The sequence below is a fragment of the Falco biarmicus genome, chromosome 7 (assembly GCF_023638135.1).
Source record: "Falco biarmicus isolate bFalBia1 chromosome 7, bFalBia1.pri, whole genome shotgun sequence".
Classification (NCBI taxonomy): domain Eukaryota; kingdom Metazoa; phylum Chordata; class Aves; order Falconiformes; family Falconidae; genus Falco; species Falco biarmicus.
This window is the reverse complement of record NC_079294.1, coordinates 30,648,812-30,668,816: the sequence shown is the minus strand read 5'-3', so window position 1 is coordinate 30,668,816 and position 20,005 is coordinate 30,648,812. Positions and strand designations below refer to the sequence as shown.

The following is a 20,005-nucleotide window of genomic DNA, read 5'->3' as shown; positions in this document are numbered from 1 at the left end:
ATGGCAGAGCACACTATATCAGGTGAGTTACATACCAGTTCAGAATCTGAACTGGTAACAGCTTTTGTTCCCAGCTTCAGTGCTGTTTGGGGCTTTGTTTGTTTGGTGTTGAGAAAAAAAAAAAGTTTGTTTACTTTTTTTAAGAGTAGTGCATTTCAGTTTGAATGACAGACACTTCAATATGTATCCCATGGTGCAGCTTTCACTCCTGTGGGAGTAAGACTAGTGACATGAGTTAGTAGGAGGTCAGATTTTACATATGCTACGGTCTTCCTGAACGACCTTGGACAAGCCCTTTGATCTGTTTATGCCTTAGTCTGTCTTGCTGCATAGATGAGAGAGGAAGACACCTCCACCACCACCACCCCCTGCAGCCCTTGCTCTTGCACAGTCAGGGAAGATGCTCCCTTCTGCAGAGATCAGCTTCAGCTGTGTTTGGACATAACTAGATCTGATCTCAACAAGCTCTAGAAACAACTTACTGTAAATAATAGTAATAACACCATTAATGCTCTGTATACTTTGTAATACGCCTGCATGAGGCTACATCTGTGTGTGTTTAGATAAGCTGTAAGCAGCAGTATTTGGGCTTTGCACCAGCTGCTGTGATCAGAATGCGGTTATCTGCTGGTTTGTGCTTGTGACGGTAGGTAGGGATGGAACACCACTCTGTGCATTGCAATCTCTGTATTTGGTGTCTGCTTTTGGCACTCTCATCTCTTTCATTTATGAATGAGGGAGGGAGGGAGGAGACGGCTGGGCTGGGCCGACTCCTTTGCAGTTGAACTATAAAGAGCACAGGAGCTGAAATGCAATCTCCTCCTCCTCCTTCCCTGCGCTGTTTCACTGACAGCCTTGCTCACAGCTGGGAGGAGGACAGCCTCACCAGTAGCCTGAGCAGGAGCTGGGAGAACTGAAGTTTTGTGCTTTTCACACTGCAGGGAAGACCTCTTTGCATAAACTCTGCTCACAGGTGAGTTTCATTTTTATTTCTTCATTCTTAAAAGCAAGTTAATTTTCCATCATTGAGCCAGGTTATATTATACAAGGTTACAACCTCTGGAAAGGTGGAAGGACAGGATTTTTGGCTGTTTTTTGGCTAAAGCAAAACAATGAGGCAGTCTAAGGACTCAACCAAAATCCATGTCCAAAAAAAATTTACAACTTCATAATTAATTGCCTTGGCAAGTTCCCACTAATGGGGACTTCAATAAAAGTTCTTCTAAAAAAACTTTCTTGAGTTCCACTTAGGCACAAGGAGAGCTGATTGTTCAAGTTGTATTGATGAAAGGGATTTGCTAAGATAAACCAAGAAACTATTTCATGTTTGCAGCAGCGAACCAGAGCAATGGCCTGTAGATAAATTCCGCTAGTCATTTTCAGAAAACTTAGTAGGACCGTATAAGCAGACTAGATAAAAGATATTTTGAATGACTAATAAGTGATTTAAATACCTCATTTTGCCTGAGAACACAAGGCAGAAGTTACGCCTAACAGGAAACTGCTAAACCACATACCTTGGTGTGTGGGTGCTCTGTGTATGCCTATATAGATTTGTCTTTGTATCTCACAAGTATGTTATTACTGTATTTTCCAAACAATAAGACACTCTTATTGCTGCAGTTCAGAATCTGACTTGGGACAATTCAGATGTGAAGGTTTGTTTAGTGAAATTAAATTTATTCAGTCAGAAATGAATCCATTCTATTATTTTTTTTTAATAGGATTTAAACCCCTTTGTTCATTATCGTCGGTTGCCTGTGTTACAAGTACATTTTTCTGGTTCTTGACAGTCTTTGTAAAGAAACTAGAAAAGTAAATTGCAGAGCAAACAGCTTCCTGTGTGCATAGGGAGAGGAGCTGAGAAGTAGAGAATTTGGAAGAATATAGCGGCTATGTCCTGTCCTTTTCTGTTGGGAACGTACGCAGGTATTTATTAATACAAATTTAAGGAAACTTAACAGTGAGGCAAGGAAAAATAACTACACTTAGGCTCATAAGACATGACACTGTCATTTGTGAGCACTATGGGACTTTCTGAGCAGTATGTTAATCAGTTCCTTCCGTGACTTTTTCCACATTAGCACCCTGTGTTCACACTGGCTCCAGAAGAGTATGGTGTCTGACCACTTCTTCTTTCAAGTTTGCTTTAACCAAGAAGCCAGTAAGAGTGAGTCAATCCTGTGTATTTAACAGCCACTCTTTCATTCCTTCTCTGAGGAAACGAAATTTTTTACTGTCCTCATCCCTATCCTTCTTGCCTCCCCATCTTATTGTTAGTATGTTGTTCCCCCATATCATGCTGCTTCTACACATGCAATTGTAAAGTCTTCCTGTTATATGAGGGAAGAAGCAGAAGGTACTATTTGAGCTTATTATACACTTGCTGCTATACAGCTGTAATTTGGAAGATAACATAGAAGGAACATCCCCAAAGTTTTAGGAGTCTTCCAGGGTTTGGCGACTACACCATGATAAAATACTTGGTTTATAGAATGGAGTGGTATGTTGTTCTGCGATAGCGGGCCACAGCCGAGGAGGTGACAATGTCAGCATCACAGCATTGTGGTTTGAATATTACAGTTTCAAATGAAGAAAGCTGTGACAGTTCCAATATCTCATTAAAAAACCTCATGTCACTTGTCAACTTCAGTGAGATGTATTTATCTCACTTTGTGGCTGGTGAACAAAAATTGACTCCCTTTGTTCTGGGACCTGAGGAGTGTAAGCGGTCCTAGACAGTAGGAAAATAGAGGGGAGGGAGATGTGGAGAAAGGGGGGAGAAGGGAGGAAAATGAGTCCTCGTCAAACTAGGTGTACATAGGTGCCGTCATACTAGATGTCATTGAATAGGGTCAGCCACAGGGATGGCTGGTTCCTGGGGTCAGACAGACTGTAAACTTCTCACCTGTGGCTGAGCACAGTTGCACAGGGCCAGGTGTACAAAGGTAGGAATATTAAAGTAAATCTTCCTCCCCTAACCAGCCCTGTGGATATTGTTACTCAGATTAACCAGCTGATGCTGTAACTGAAAGTTTTCTTGGCATCCCATTGAACAAGCACATGGAGAAGAATTTTTTTTTTTCCCCTGCCGGTTTTTCTAGACCTGACCTGAGGGTGCATTCATGTTGCCATGGGGTTCACTGCCACTGACTATTCTTGTTTTAGTGTGGTGATAACCAAAGAAAAAGTTATTTTGGACTCACAAGGACATTTACACAACTTGCTGATTATTTTTAAGTGAAGAACTGTGGGAAGAGAACTCCAGACATAGCAGCCTTGTGAGGCTCATTACCTTATAATTAGCTGAATGTCTCCTCTAAGAGGTTTGTTTTTCCTATAAAGCTTATTTTGAGTGGCTTTTAATGCTTGTTATTAATTATTCTGCCAGCTGAAGCATTTGCAGAGCTGCTGGCCCTTACAGCTAATGGCAATGGTTTTAAAAAGACAAAGAACAGCTTTAATGTTTAGAAGAAACTGGCTGATAATTTGAAGGAAAGGTATTAGTAATCAGCAGAAGCTAAGAACAACACTGCAGTTTATTCTCTGAGGGATGCATCCACTGTAATTCCTGTTTCTCCACTGGAAACCACACTTTGAAATCTGTTAATCTACTGGGTAGCAAAAGGAGAACTTTTTAGGCACTTCATCTGGAAGCTGTAGCTGATATGCCTGAAAAAGAAAAGACTAAATAATAGGTTTAAAACATTGTTAGAGGGAGTCTGAGAAATGAGCTCACCTAAAAGTGTACTCTGTTCCTCTCCATGGAGCCCTTGTGCCAGAAATTGTTTCTGTGGCAACAAATTTGTTTCCAGCTGGGTTGTCTTGGAGTTTGATCTGGGGCTGCTTAGGCTCAGATCTGTCATCACGCCAGGGGCAAATAGAAATGCAAACCCGATCTGGCCTACGGTGATGGAGAGGGAATTCTGCTGCTGTTACTGTCTCTCCACGAGAGATGTTGTCCTGACATTCTCCTCTCAAAAACTGCTACGGACAGCTATTGCTGTTAGGGTAAGCCTAGTTTCTCATTTCTGGACATCGTTGCTTTCTTCTACAAGCTTTCAAGCTTCCTTTCTCTCACATTGCTATGGGTCGACAGTAAAGACAGCTTTGAAGAGAGGTCAGATAGCTAACAGAGGAAAGGGAGTTCAAACCTGAACACATTACAGAAGCAAATGCAATCAAACTATCAAACTTAAGTCACTTTAATGACACCTGAATAAAATGCTAAAATGGGCAACTTCAGTAGGGAAGAATGGAAACATTATTACAGAGATGCTTTGGTTTGGCTTTCTTATAACTCAGTATTTTTGTAACAATTGGAATTTGATCATTTTATATTTGGAAACACTTTGTCTTTCATCCATTTTATGGTCCAGGTTTAAGGAGCGATCAGACATAGCTTTCAAAATAGTAACTGTCTTTTAATCTTGCAACAAGCTTAAACTAAAATTCCTTAACTTATTGTGTCAGGACATAATTATTTGGAATTTGAACTTGTGTCCAAATTTCAGAGATGGTCTTACACTTCCACCCCAGAGTAGGTCCTGGATTTCTGAACATCTCTCAACTTGGGAGTCCGTCTCCTGTGCCAGCTTTTCCATTTCCTGCCCAAGAGCTTGTGAGAGCTCCCCTGCAATGAGAATTTGATTCTCTCCTGTTTCTCTAGTCAGATGCGTGTTGGCAAGCAGAAATGGTTTACAGTAAGGTTGTCGCTTTTGCTGTGAGTTGCTTCTCTGATACTATTGAAGAAGGTTGGTTTTCTTTTTTTTTTTCATTTCTGAAGTCATGGTTCTTAAACTATTTTTTTCACTTTTTGTGTCGAACCTTTTATCCAGATTAATACCATTATTATGGGCATTTTATTTCTCCCAGTTTTCTTTGAAAGAAGAGTAGAGAAGGGTCAGTCAGTTTTCAGCCATATGGATAATTGAGTTTGTGCCCCCAGGCTGGATGCTGGGATTTGTCTCCCAGGAAAGAGATGGCAAACCTGCTGGGGCTCTGACACAGGGGAAGCAGGCAGTCACTGCTTATGCAGATACCACTGTCATCCAAAGGGTGGGATGGAAAAGTGCTGGGAAGAATATTTAGGCTCTTAGGCAGGATGCTGAAGTGCACGAATTCAGCAGCACTGTGCTGAGGAAGGCTTCTCACACCATATGCAAGGCCAGACAGAGGTATAGAGAGGCAGTTTCAAGGTATGACTAAGAAAACGGAGGAGGGAAGATGAATTCATGTACATCAGGAAATGAAGGCACTTGGGAGTAGGGAAAGGCCAGACTTTGTTTAAATCTTAATGAAAACAAGACACTAACAAAATCATGTGACTGGTAAAATACTTTTAAAACTGAAAATTAAAGGAATTAAGGAAATTAAAGTTCAGGAAATGAACATGTAAGCAAGCCTGCAGATACAGATGCCAGCACTTTGTTTAGAATTATTTATCATTTGGGGACTAGGTTGTTGGAGTCCTGTATCCTCAAATGAAAAAAAAAACCAACCAAGAAAGGACCAAAGTTTTCAATAGTCATCTAGGGAGTGAGAACAACAAGGGAAAGAGCACAGAGGAAAACCTTCTGCAAGGCGTGCTGCTTCTACATAATCGTGAGAAGTCTGAGAAATAACACTGGAGAACACGCCTCACATGCGAATATTGACTTAGATCTACAGGAAACTTGGTAAATCTCCAAAAGGGAAATTGCAAAAAAGGAGGAAGCTTAGTATTAAAGGCAGCAAAAAGGAATAACTTAGAAGAGTTAAATCTCTGCAGACTAGATGGGGACTATTTGAAGACATGCACAAATGCGTGTGCATGCAAGCACACCCCCACCCACCCCCAATGCTGGATCCAAGGAAGAAATACAGAAATACGGAACTGGAGACAAAAAAGACTCAACTGAGTCTGAAAGGAAACGAGCACGGCTAAACAGTAATGCGTGAAAGGGCAGATGGTGTGCTAGACTAGAAAGAACTAGATCTAGAACAGAAACATGTCTGAAATGCAGAATGGGGATCAGTGTAAGCCAGAAACACATAGGACAAAGGCACAAAAGCATTATTCCAGTTTTAAATGGCAACAGCATGCATGCTTCAGTTGAACAGGCTCCTATCCTATGATTAACTTTGTCTCTTCGATTAAAATAAATCCAAACAGAAGAAAAAGAATGAAGTCAAAGAAAAATGAGGGAAGGGAAAAAAATCTCCAAATATTGTAAATAGCTTTTCACTTTACCATGTCTTAAAACTGTTGCTGCACAAAATTAATCATATAGTGAATCATATATGCAGAAAATAGCATTTTAAAAAGAGACGACTTTATAGAATATATCATTATTTGCTGATGCATGGAATAATGAAAGCATTAATGTTCTCCTTGAACAGGAGATGTGCTCAGTCTTTTTTAGACACAGCAGAGTTTCAACCACATTTCAGTTAGACCTAGCAAGCAAAATTTTTCTCTGAGATTGCCTTTCCCATTTGTCAAACATTATTGGTCAAAGACCGATTATTGATGTCCCAAGCTACTGTTTGTCAGCAGCACTGCAAAATCAGTTCTATCCGCTGAACTATCAGTAGAGGAGGAGGAAAAATTGTACTGATGGATGTTTAGTTGCTTTCCAAACTGCTTTTGGTTAATGTCATAGCTCTGTTTGGGAGGGTATGATGTGCTGATACTTGGGTTTAATTATACCTTGCTCTGTCTGGAGGCGGTGGCATTATAAAAGGTGCAAGCAGAAAGATATTTTGGCCCAGCTTTGGTATCCAGCTTGTTAGTTTTTGAACAAAAGTTTTCCCTTGTAACCAGAGAGTGATGCTGGGGAGTCTTGGCACAGGGGACTGTCTTGCATGTTGTCGGCACCCCCTCCCCTGTCTGTGAAAGCATATGGGTACAGAGAGCAAGTTGCTCTCAATATATGCATTGACTGTATCTGTATAGTGCCATAAGCATCTGGGCAAAGGTACAGGCTTAATATCTGGCTGGCTGTGCTCAGCCTTGGTTTGTGACTGCTGACTGGTATGGGATGCCAGCAGTGTGCTATGGCCCATGTGCTATAAGTGGGTGGCCCATGCTTAGGCTGCTAAGAAATCTGTGGGGTGACTCCCACAAGGCTATGGCTCCCTTTGGGCAGTTGGTCTGTGATGCAGGGGCTGTATGGCAGTGCTGGGGGTAGAGGGGCATGCTGGCAAACCAAGGAAGCCAAAAATCATGGAAATTCAATAGAAATATGACCTAAACTTTAAGTCACTGATCTATATGTAAGACATCTGGCATTGTCTGATGGAGCACAGTGCTTGGTGTCAGAGCAGGCTGCAACATTGGATGAGGCAGTAATACACAGTTTGGGAAAATGAGTCAGAAGAGTGATTTTCCCCAACGATGTAGATGGTAAAATGAATCAGAACTCTTTTAGTTCAGAAGGGTAAAGTTCCTATTTCTCAATCACAGGCTACAACACTGTTGTTCCAGTCCTTGTTTCTTACTGGTAATATTGCATGTTGATCATGGTTTATATGGTTTCTAATCAGTAAGACCTGTGTAATCTTGGCTTTTCTTGCATTGTCGTTTTAAATGAGGATCAGCGCACAGATTCAGGATTATAAACAGTTCTGTTGTCTGTGATTGATCATTACTTACTTGCCTGCTGCTTGTGCCAATAGAAACAGCACAGTGCTTTGGCTTCTGCATCAAGGAGGCTTGTGAGGACAGGGAATTTGACTTGGCTGAGGTTTTAGTTGAGGGGAAAGGAAGACTTGGAGTTGTTCTCTGAGGAATACAGGGATTTAAGATTTCTGCAGAAATTGGTGTTGATGTGTTTTCCTCCTCCTGCTGTCTTGTACTCGGGCAAGTCATCCACAAAGTCTTGGAGAGATGTTCCATGTGGTAGGAACTAATCGCAACAGCTCAGCAGTGAAATACTTGGAGGGTCATGACATCCACCTGGCTGATCTTTAACAGCAGGAAGGAGGGGACAGATGAGGGTCATTTTTAAAAGCTTTGAGGCAGCTATAGCATGACTAATTCCTCTTATGTGATTCACCAATACCACTTGAATTGCTTGCCTGAAATTAGACACTGTATGAACTTATTACCATAAATAGGGATTTTTCCAAAGTGGTGTTTCTTTTTAGCACTTCCCTGTGCTCAGCCGGTTGTTCAAATCTTGCATTTGGTAAAAACATCCTAATCCTAGATAATGACTACGAAGTAGTCTGAGATACTGCATTGACTGTGCCTATTTTCCTACCTGCCTTCCTTACCCTTCGTGTCAAGTTGTCCTTCATATGTGCAGGCCTCATCTAAGAAGTCCAAAGTCATAAAAACCTGAAATGAAATGGTTCAGCAGCAGAACATGGGTTTTTTGGTACAGTTTTTGTGCATGTGAACTTAAATAGATTTCACTTTGCTACAGCTTTCAGTTCTAGGAAAAACCTTTCAAAATGAAAGCTATTTCATAAAAAATAATTGGAAAATTATGATTTGTTTCAAAACACAATTCCTTTGTGGAAATTATTTTACTTCATGTCAATTGTACGATACCGTTTGTTTCCATGCTATATTGCATGTCGCTAAGAGGGACGAGTTGTGCCAAGTTACCTGGCAAACAATAGTGGAGAACAGAATGGAAAGGCCCTGAGAGCTCCCCAGATATTTCTTTGCCTTCAAGGGACATCAGCTGAACCATTCTCAGGTTGTCTGCCAAACTTTAAGACCTTCTGTGATGACAGCTCTACTTCCACGTACCATCTACCCCAGTGCTCCGTTTGCCTTTGTTAGTGGAAAGATTTTCATGGTGTTTAACCCAGCCTCTCTCATCTTTCCAACAATCTTTTACATGTTTGAAGGTTTTTGCTGTGTTGGCCCTCAATCTGGTCTTCTTTAGACTAAACAAGCCCAACTGCCTCATTCTTTGGCTTTGCTAGACTTCTGACGTTTCCCCTGCATTTCTCCTAACCACAACCAGCAGATCCCAGAGGATCTGTGCACCTCTGTAGAGCCTTGCAGAGGTGCACAGGGCAGAGGTCTGGTACCTACAGGCTGCTGAGATGTCCCAATGTGAAATGAGTATGTGGGTGTTCTGTAAAATTGTGTGGTTGACTTCAGTTCAGTATGTGACCCCTGGAACACCCACATCCTTCCTGGTGTTCTGCTGTAAAATAGGACATGCTTTATTACTGACTTCTCGTATCATACGGAAATACATAATATGTCGTATACAGCAGTTTGCACATCAGGTAAGAAAGAAGCTGGGTAGTCAGTGCTCTAATTAAAATGACAAATGTGAGCCTAGGATGATAACCTCTTGGATTATTCAGGGCTTTTTCTTCTGAAATATTGACATTTTCCAGGAATAGAAGTTTTGCATTTCAGCAAGTCCTCCCAGTGTAGCTTACAGGGTACTGTGTTACTATAAGTTACTGGTGTGTGGTACCTTAGCTCTTATGGCCATTCAGAAGTGCTCAGCTGCTTGCTTTCTAGGTGGCTTCCTGCTTAATCGAGAATTTGTTTGTTGGTTTGACTTACGAAGTGAGTTGAATATAGAACTATTAGATGTGTGATCCATACTGATTCAGCTGTTCCTTACAGAGCTTCATGATCTATGGGCCAAGGCACTTGTAAGATTAAACTCCATTACCATGTCATTACTGATGGGAAATGAGCATTGGAACTAGATTTAGAGGTCATTAAATTATTTTAATTAATTATGTGGCTAATAGACATGGGCTATTTTCATTGGCTTCTAGTTACATTCATTCATCAGCCCACGTAGCTCATGTTAGGCTGCACAGGTCAAATTTCTCAGTTTATGGTCATGTCAAATCTAGTGCTTTCAACAAGTGTTAAATTCACTATGAGGAAAAAAAAAGAATGATTCAAGTATTTTAACATGAACCTTCTACTCAGATCCACATGATCGGTTCCTAATGACAAATTTACAAGTTGAAGGCATGAAACTCTCAGCCACCCCACCACTGTGGGCCAGATGGCATCTGAAGTTTGAGTGATGAAATATTTAATGTAAAAAGCTTACTTCAGACTTCGGAGAAATTTGGTAAACAGAAATTAAGAGGTTGGGACAAATTCCCAGGATTTCAAAGTTTGAGCAAATGGAGTGATTTACCCAATGCTGTGAATAATTGCATGTCTGTGCTAGGGAAAACTGGACAGCAGTGACTAATTAGTCTTTTGTTTATGTGGGTTCTGAAAAAATGTTGCTGGCTTCCTTCTTTGACAATAGGTTTATAAATGGAGTTATACAATGACAAAAGTAAAGTAATTTTGTAAAGTAAAGTGATTGCATCCCTATGAGTAAAAAATGAAGCAAAAGGGGCAGGAAACCTGCATGGATGAGCAAGGAGCTTCTGGCAAACCTCAAACAGAAGAAGGAAGTTTACAATATGTGGAAAAGGGGCAGGCCACTTGGGGAGAATATGTGAACATTGCCAGAACATGCAGGGATGCAATAAGGAAGGCTAAGTCTGTTTGGTGAGGGATGTCAAGGACAACAAGAAGGGCTTCTTCAAGTATATCAGTAGGAAAAGGATGACTAGGAAAAATGTGGGCTGAATAAGGTGGGTGCCCTGGTGATGAAGGATACAGAGAAGGTGGAGTTACTGAATGCCGCCTTTGCTTCAGTCTTTACTGCCAAGGCCAGTCCTCAAGAATCCCAGACCCTGGAGGCAAGAGAGAAAATCTGGAGAAAAGACGACTTTCCCTTGGTTGAGGAGGATCAGGTTAGAGATAATTTACGTAAACCTGACACTCACAAATCCATAGGCCTCAATGGGATGCACCTCCAAGTGCTGAGGGAGCTGGCAGACGTTATTGCTAAGCCATTCTCCACCATCTTTGGGAGGCCATGGAAAAGAGGTGCTTGAGGACTGGAGGAAAGTTAACGGCATTCAAGTCTTCAAAAAGAGCAGGACCCAGGAAACTGCAGGCTGGTCAGCCCCACCTCCATCCCTGGAAAGGTGATGGAACAGCTCGTCCTGGATGTCATCTCTAAGCATGTGGAGGAAAAGAGGGTTATCAGGAGTTGTCAACATGGATTCACCCAGGGGTGAAAAAGAGCAGGACCCAGGAAACTGCAGGCTGGTCAGCCCCACCTCCATCCCTGGAAAGGTGATGGAACAGCTCGTCCTGGATGTCATCTCTAAGCATGTGGAGGAAAAGAGGGTTATCAGGAGTTGTCAACATGGATTCACCCAGGGGAAATCATGCCTGACCAACCTGGCAGCCTTCTATGATGGAATGGCTGGCTGGGTAGATGAGGGAAGAGTGGTGGATGTTGTCTACCTCCGTTTTAGTAAGACATTTGACACTGTCTCCCATAAGATGCTCATAGGTAAGCTCAGAAAGTGTGGGTTAGATGAATGGACAGTGAGGTGGATTGACTGGTAGAGCTCAGAGGGTTGTGGTCAGTGGTGCAGAGCCCGGCTGGAGGCCTGTAGCTCGTGGCGTTCCCCAGGGGTCAGTGGTGGGTCCAGACCTGTTCAACTTACCCATCGGTGACCTGGATGAAGGGACTGAGGGTACCCTCAGCCAGTTTGCTGATGACACAAACTGGGAGGAGTGGCTGATTCACCAGCAGGCTGCGCTGCCATTCAGCGGGACCTGGGCAGGCTGGAGAGCTGGGCAGAGAGGAACCCAATGAAGTTCAGGAAAGGCGAGTGCAGGGTCCTGCACCAAGGGAGGAACAACCCCACGCACCAGTACAGCCTGGGGGCTGGCCTGCTGGAAGGCAGCTCTGCAGAGAAGGACCTGGAAGTCCTAGCTTCTCCTGTCTTTCTGAGGTAGGGTGTGAAGTAAGTGCTGTTGCCTATCCCAGCCCAACTTCATCTTCTCCGGAAGTATGGCAAGATTCACTTGAGGTGAGTCTCCACGGCTGCGAGTCAGTCTGTAAATGCATGGATATTTATATTGATTGTCTGATGTCTTGTTTGGGTTAAAGCTAGGCTTAGTGTTGTATAATTATCCAACTACTCTTTTTTTTTACAAGACAGGTGTTTTGTCTCTTTTACCCCGGTCCACCATAATTTCTGAAACATCATCAACAATAGTTCACATACTGCTTTAGCTCATTCCCTCAGAGGGCACATAGACTTTCAAAATATCTATTAGCCTTTGCTTATCTGTTTTTTCTGTGCTCCCATCCTACTGTTAAAAACAATTCTGTTAGATGCTGGGTCACAGTTTTGGTTCTAAAAATTGGAATATAAAATATCAGCAAGTATTTCAGCTATGTTTAGATCTCTGTTTGTGCCTCATATGTTCTCTCCCTTTACTTTTCTTGTGTGTTAATAGAAACATTCTTCATTGCCTCTTATAGCTCTACTTGTGACCCTTTTAGAATCACAGAATCATAGACTGGCTTGGGTTGGAAGGGACTTTTAACAGTCCAAACCCCCTACAACGAGCAGGGACATCTTCAACTAGATCAGGTTGCTCAGAGCCCCACCCAACCTTATCCTGAACGTTTTCAGGGATGGGGCAGCTACCACCTCTTTAGGTAACCTGTGCCAGTGTTTCACCACCCTCATCACAAAAAAAAATCTGCCTTATAGCTAGGCTGAATCTAGCCTCTTCAGTTTAAAACCATTGCCCCTTGTCCTGTTGCTGCAGGCCCTATTCAAAAGTCTGTTCCCATCTTTCTTATAAGCCCCCTTCAAGTACTGAAAGGCCTCAGTAAGGTCTCCCTGGAGCCTTTTCTCCAGGCTGAACAATCCCAGCTCTCTCAGCCTTTCCTCATAAGAGAGGTGTTCCATCCCTCTGATCATTATTGTGGCCCTCCTCTGCACCTGCTCCAATAGGTCTGTGTTTTACATCATAATTGTTCCTTCCAATTGAATCCAGACATCATTGGGCCATTTCCTCATACTCAGCCATGTACCCCAGTTTCCACTTTCTTCTGCATTTTTTCCCCAAACTTACTCTAAGGGTATTAGCTGGTTTCTGACCATTTTCTATTGTTGGACCAATCCCTAGTCTCTTCTGCTGGTCATTGCTTCCCAGCATCTTTACATGACCTTATTTTTTCAGGCTTTGTGAACCAGGATCAAACCAAGCTGACAAACCCTCAAGCGTTGTGGGAAGCTTAGTGTGTGAATTTAGGGGCTGGTGTTTGTGTAGGTAATGATCTGAACCAAATCCTAAACTGAAACAACCTCTGGTTTCTGGTTCCAAGACATGCAGCACAGTTGAAGTCCTGCTATGATAACCAAGTGACTCAGGCCTGTCTGCGGTGTGTGACAGGTGCAGGGACAGATTAAACAGCAAGAGAGCTACTGTCACATAAAGATACACGACTACATTATGCTCCCTGTTCACAGACGTGGGTACTTTGCGAATGAGACAAGCTGTGTGCACAACTTTTGCAAATTCCTACAAAGTAGTCCTTTGGTGCAGTCCCATTTGTCTCTGCTAAAAATACGTAGGTCTAATTCCAGGCAGATTTCTGATGAGGAAAATTGTAGCAATGTTCACTGAAACTGGAAAAAATCCACCCAGACTCCATGCTAGTACTTGGTCCGAGCTGAAGAGGCTGTTGTAAGTGGCTCTGAGCTATTTCCTGTGCTGTGCCAGCAGGCAGCGCTTAATGTCTGAGCTGCTCTGTGGTTCGGTGCGTTGGGGAGTCATGATTTTGTTCAATAGTTAAGGCACAAAGAAACTGGGAAGAAAAGAACCTGTTGTTAAACTGCTCGGCAAGCAATGAAAGTTGGCTTGTTTAAATCAAGAAAAAGTGAGGCTTGTGAAGCCTCCTTGGCTTTATTTTTAGTCCAGGAACAAGAGAATTGTTTGGAGCTGATGTAGATGGCAAGACTCTTCTAATTTGTTTCCCAGACTTCAGTTTAGATGTGTATCATCTAAAAGATGCGGGCATATACGAGAGAGAAATATTGCCTGGAAGTGTCTGCAGACTTTGTGATACTGAAGGTGTTACATAAACTATGCTCTAAAAAATCACAGCTGCATGATTTCCACATTAAAGCTGTCTAAAAGGAATGCCTGTGTGTACCCGTTCATAACTTTCAGCTTTACAATTATCTGCACCCCAGATGTTTTTCATACAGCAGCTTTTTCATTTTTCTCCTCTTCCTACCCAGACAAGGTCAGTAAGGAATGGGGGGAGCTATTCTTCTTTTCTCTCCTATACCCTCCATCAACTTTCCTTTAGTTTCCACTTTTCCAGATGGCTTGTAAAGTATTGTGCATTGTTTTTAATAATAAGGTGGGCTCTTCTGCACCCATGTGTTTAACACTGCTATCGCAGTACTTTGATACCAGGTTTCTTGGAAAATCATACAGTTTCACTCCCTGGCTGGCACAGAGCCATTTTTACTATACTTAGTGAGATGGGAAAGAGGAACTGCCTTTATGTTTTCCATTTGGCTATTGAGCCTCTTCCTAGCCAGGCACAAGGGGTCAGAGGGCACTGAGGTGCCCCAGAGCCCATGTGCTGAGGAGGCTGAAACAAGGGGAGGATTTCCTGGCTCGCTGCTGCTGCTGACCAGAAGAGCAGTACAACACATCTATTGTACAAGCAAGAATCTGGACCTTTTGTTTTTCATCCCCATCTTTGAAACCAGGGAGGGTTTGTTAGCACAAGGCAAAGAGATTCATAACAGCCAGCCTTCTCTTCCTGCCCCCTGTCCAGCACTTCCTCCAGGAGCAGGAAATGTTGCTGTAATAATAAGTGTATATTATATTAGCATAATGTCATATCAATAAGACTTTTGCTGTTGCCTCCACTTTCTGCATTCTGGCAAGACTTCTAAGCTAAACAGAAATGAGTTTTACAATCATGTTCTCTGTTATGTAAACATAATTTAATAAAAACATTTTGAGTCCTTAAAGGAAAAGAAACATTTTCAAAAAAACTGCAGCTGTAGGGTACATCTCCTTTTTCTCATACCACGATGCATACTGACTGGTATGTAACTGGCTGGGTAACACTGAATGGAACTCAGCGCTGTTGAAATATGCTAGACATATAAAGACAGTGACTTTTCAAAATTGTCAGCAGCTTTTGAATTACTATTTGGCTTCATCAGCAAAAGCTGGACACCGCCTGGACACTTTTAGCTGGTAGATCAGACAATACATCTCAGATTTTTAGGCATTTTAGATGAGAACTAGGTGTGCCAATCATTCTGTGCAGGCTAACTCTTACATGTAAAAGTCACCAAATTAGCATACAGAAATGAAATGGTATCAAATACAAACTCAAATACAATTGTACTTGTCCTGGAGCTCTGGATTGGAAAAGGTAGGTGATGTAAGTAGGTTATCAAATCTGCCTTGGCAAAGATTCTGTGTGCTGTCCTTGTGGGTGTGGAGCCAGGTCTCCTGTAGGCAGAAGAGTTGCACGATGGTTATAAAGCCATTAAGAAACTGGTTAGTGTTACAGGAGAGCTAATGGCTCCTAAGTAACAGTCCTTTGGGAAATTTATACATAACTTTAGTGATTAATTTCTGCTGTATGTGTCTGCACTGCTAACATTATCATGCTTATTCTGTGGGAAGGTTATGGCAGCCTCTTGAAGCAAAATTCAAACTGAACCAGTTTGGTGACTCGCTCCTTTAAGGAGCATTTCTCCTGCTCTGCTTGATTTATCCATTATAACTACTGTGCCACCCACAGTGGAGAGAATGAGTCTATTAACCCCCAAAGGAGCTGTGTGAGAGTGAGAGGAGCTTGCACTCTGCTAGGCTTGACCAGTCTTTTGCACAAGATCGCTGGACATTGAAGTTAGAAGTTTTGAGAGAGATGAGCTTACGTTGGCCTGTTGTTTCATGATTGAAGGTGTGTGAAATCCCCAAGAATACTTCCACCAGAACTCGGGCTGATGTTCTGTCTTTTGGTAAGAAAAAAGCAAACGAATGAAAAACATGTTCTAATTCCTAAATAATTACGTGTGCCCTTGAGTTTGTTGTGATTTTTGTGGGACTGTGCTACACTGTTTGAGGCTAAACACTGAAAGTCTTTGCAGGTTTGGTCAGTTATTTCAGCCAGGCAATTATTTTCTGACCTAAAGCAAGTGGTTTTCTTTTCAGTTTCTGCAGGAGCAAAGGCCATCAGTATTAAAACAAAACAAAAAAAAAATATTTGGCAGTAATATCCTCAAATGCTGCAGCTTACAGTAATTTTACTGTCGTTTTCATAAGGATTGCCTTGGAAAAAATTCTATATTCCTAGACAGGACAGAAGATGACAAGAATACGAGTTAGGATACTAAACAGGAAAAAGCAACAAGGCATTATGTTTGTCCCCGAACAGTGTTGTCTCCTTTTGAGTCCATATTAACTGAAGCTGTAGGAAGAGCACACAAACTGTTAACTTTACAGAAGTATATGCTACAACCATGTATTTTCTTGGAAGAGACTGAAAGAAATATAGTCTCACTGTTCTGCATCATCAGGTAAAACATACATCCCCTTCAGAGTGGGCACAGTCTGCCCCACTGTTTTCCAATTTGAAAATTTTTTTCCAACTGAGCATTTGTGTCAGTGTGAATATATCACTTGAGGTCATAAAATGCTGAATGTAATACTTCGTTTACTCTAGGGTTTAATCACTGTGGGCTGCCTTAAGGCTGAATGCTTGTCCTAGTTGAACTGAGTGCTAACCCATTGTCAGCAGTGATGTTTGTGTCTTAAATAGTAATAGTATAGTATAGGAATGATTTGTATGGATATGTGCATTGATTAAGGAAGATTCTTCAGGTAAAAACAATCACATTCATATTCAATGAAAATGAAAAGGAAAGATACAAATGTGTATGTAGTAACAGTAAATGAGTGTTTTTGAGAGTCAATGGCAAATAAGGAATCCGTAATACCATATCCTGCAGGACTGAGACCATGGGGTACACTGTACCAGACTTTTACAGTGTGCTTCTGACAGAAGGACAGCTTACTTTTGGGGCTGTGTTTAAGAGAGACTTCTAAAAATTCCATTATTTTTTTATCCTGATGGGTTGAACAGCATATTCCATGGTATCTTGTATCTAAAGGGAAATCTAAGAAATGGAAATTCAAAATAAATTTTTTTGTGCACCCTGCATCCTGTAAGGAAGTTTGAGGGGACTTCTGGTTTGCCAGAGGCATTTTTTCCATCATGGAAAAACCATATTACTGTATTACTGGTTTTGTGTCTCACCTGCAAAGCAGAGAGAATATTTCTTCACCTTTTAGATACTTTAGATAATCTAAAATGACAAATGTTTGTAATTTGCTTTGGGATTCTTGGACAGAAAATTTTCTGGTACTTTTCTGCTAAGTACTAGGACTTATATGAATCATGATTTCCCAGCAAGGCTTTACCTTCTATCAAAGACTGTAAGAAATTTAAGGCTAGGAAAAAGCAGCTTACTGAAAATGGTACTATATATTTGACAATCGTATCCCTTCTGAAGATTTTCATGTGTTTTACCTTCAGGTTGTTAACATCCTGCAGCAAGCAAGTCATCACTTCAGCCTAAAGGTTTGTGGAAGAGATGAGTGATACATGAAACAGAATAAAATTAAATTTTACGTCTGTTCATTCAGGATCCTGATGAGTGATACACGGGGAGAGGTAGAAGATGGTGAATTTCACAGAGAATGCAACTGAGAAGTGCACTATTAATCATGATATTCACCAGACATTATCCCCTGTGGTATACGTATTTGTATTTGTATTAGGCTTGCCAGCTAACTGCCTGTCACTGTACTACGGGTATTTACAGATTAAGGCTAAAAATGAATTGGGTGTCTATCTTTGCAATTTGACCGTAGCAGACCTGCTCTATCTATTTTCTTTGCCATTTTGGCTTCAGTATGTTTTACAGCATGACAATTGGACCTACGATGAGCTGCTGTGCAAGATTTGTGGCATCATCCTGTATGAGAATATCTATATCAGTGTGGGCTTCCTCTGCTGCATCTCCATTGACCGCTACCTTGCAGTAGTGCACCCTTTTCGCTTTCAACGGTTTCGGACAATGAAGGCTGCAGCGATAGTAAGCATCATTATCTGGACCAAGGAAATAATGACCTGCTGCTTTGTCTTTACGCATGGGGAGATCAGTATGGACGCTGACAGCCATGTGGTGTGCTTCGAGCACTACCCCATCAAAGAATGGGAGCACAATGTCAATTACTACCGGTTCTCTGCTGGCTTCCTTTTCCCCTTCTTTCTGCTGGCCTTCTCTTACTGTGGGATTTTACGGGTTGTCCACAAGAGTCCCGGTACTCAAAAGAAGAAGAAAATCCAAATTAAACGACTGGTTTCAAGCACCGTTTTCATTTTTTTAGTTTGCTTTGGACCATACCACATCCTTCTTGTGGTTCGCAGCTTGTTGGAGAACAACTGCTCATTTGCTGAGAAAATATTTAATATTTACCATTTTTCTCTCCTGTTGACTACTTTTAACTGTGTTGCTGATCCAGTATTGTACTGTTTTTCCAGTGAAAGCACTTACCAGAACTTTGCCAAGATGCGAGACTCTTGTTTAACATGTTTAGGGTGTCTGAAGACTGAGACAAAGGAATGTTATCCACTGAATGCTCCAGAAACTCCCAACAAACCACAGCATGAGCAACCACCAGGATTATTACAAATATCACATGATGGTACTGGAATGAAGGACTCCTCTGCAACTAACGTGGGCAGTTTATAACATTCATCAAAAAAGATATTAATCTAAAATCTGCAGCTATGGCTTTGTTTGTGTATCCATCTGATTTATCCATGTATTACAACGGTGTTACCTCCTAAAGTCTTATTAGCAACGCAGTACAGTGAGGTCATTTCTGGAGGTGTTTGGGCCTTGCCAATAGTGAGGAAAGCACATACTGAATCAGTTCAGTTACAATCACATGTCCATTGTCATTGTCGCACCACTCAAAACCTGTTGTCTTGATGCCTGCGTTGACTGGAATAAGCTAGTACTCATGGGGTGTGGGTCTGTTGAATTTGTCTTTAACTGCTTTCTGTTTGCCCCTGTAGCATCTAGAGAAATTAATTGTCTGCAAGCTGTCATCATCTGTTGAAAAGGTTGGAGACAGAACACATTAATGTCCCCATATGTACTTTTTTTAAAAGAAAAAACCCTGCATTTCTGTAACTCTCTGAAATAACTTCCCCTTCAGCTAGTTTTGAGGCTGGCAGAGACCATGCCAGAACCAGCCTCCTAAAACAACCAATTCCATTCACAAGGAACTCGGCATCTGCTGAGACCTTTTGTCTGTTGACTGCTGAGTCTGAGACCGCTGAACCTCAGCGCAAGGTTGCTATTGACTTCCAGAGGTATGAGAACTCTTGGCTCCGATGGGGATAAGTAGTTTGGTCTGTTGACTTGGAAAAGAAACAGGAGGTTGGTAGTATGTGAGGCACTTTGAACCCATGTGCTTCTCTGAGTCACTGTGTTCAAAGACAAATTTAGTTACGTCTAAATTCTACTACACCTTCCTAAGGATTTGATTGTGTCCTTCACAATCTGTGTGTCTTGTGCAGAACACACCATGTAGGCAATTAATTAACAACACATTTGTCAGGGAAGCTGTTAAATGGATTCTGATCAAAGTCTCTTTTCTCCCACAGATACTATTGCTTAAGGTTTGGTCATTGTTCAGGAAATACACTATCAGAAATATGATGTATGAATGTTCTGTTTCCTGGTTTAGGCAGAAACAAAAGACAGGAATAAGCGGAGTTAATAGCAGTTAAAGATGCAGTCGTGCTCTACAGAATTGTTTCTACCACCATTTCCTCTCTAGTTTCGTCCCATCCCCCGCCCCCCCCCCCCCCCCCCCCCCCCGTATTATACTCATGAATCCTGTATGATGATTCTCTGTATGATGATTCTTTGTGATCTGCTCCTCACACCTTCTTGTATCTGTAACCATTACACCATGAATGTTGCCTTGTCCTTTCACTTCTCTGGTTTGAAACCTTTCTTGAGGCACCTCTCTCCCTGCAACCTGGAGCTGATAACTTCCAGCAGTATAATCAGTTTAGTTTCT

The 20,005-nt window shown here is 41.8% G+C and overlaps 1 protein-coding gene across 2 annotated transcripts; it reads left to right on the top strand.

Annotated features, from left to right (window-relative positions):
- Positions 1–766: 766 nt before the first annotated feature.
- GPR68 (G protein-coupled receptor 68) lies at positions 767–19,794 on the top strand. 2 transcript variants are annotated; one of them, XM_056345796.1, is made up of 3 exons: positions 767–973; positions 2,085–2,170; positions 17,439–19,794. In XM_056345796.1, exon 3 carries the CDS (start codon positions 17,584–17,586, stop codon positions 18,658–18,660), a length of 1,077 nt encoding a protein of 358 aa, XP_056201771.1. In that variant the 5' UTR covers positions 767–973; positions 2,085–2,170; positions 17,439–17,583; the 3' UTR covers positions 18,661–19,794. The 2 variants fall into 2 exon arrangements, with proteins under 2 accessions (XP_056201771.1, XP_056201772.1); XM_056345797.1 differs by lacking the exon at positions 2,085–2,170.
- Positions 19,795–20,005: the final 211 nt, after the last annotated feature.

Excerpts from the sequence above, each read along its gene's own strand:
- GPR68 (XM_056345797.1), top strand. The coding sequence starts at position 17,584 with ATGGTGAATTTCACAGAGAATGCAACTGAGAAGTGCACTATTAATCAT.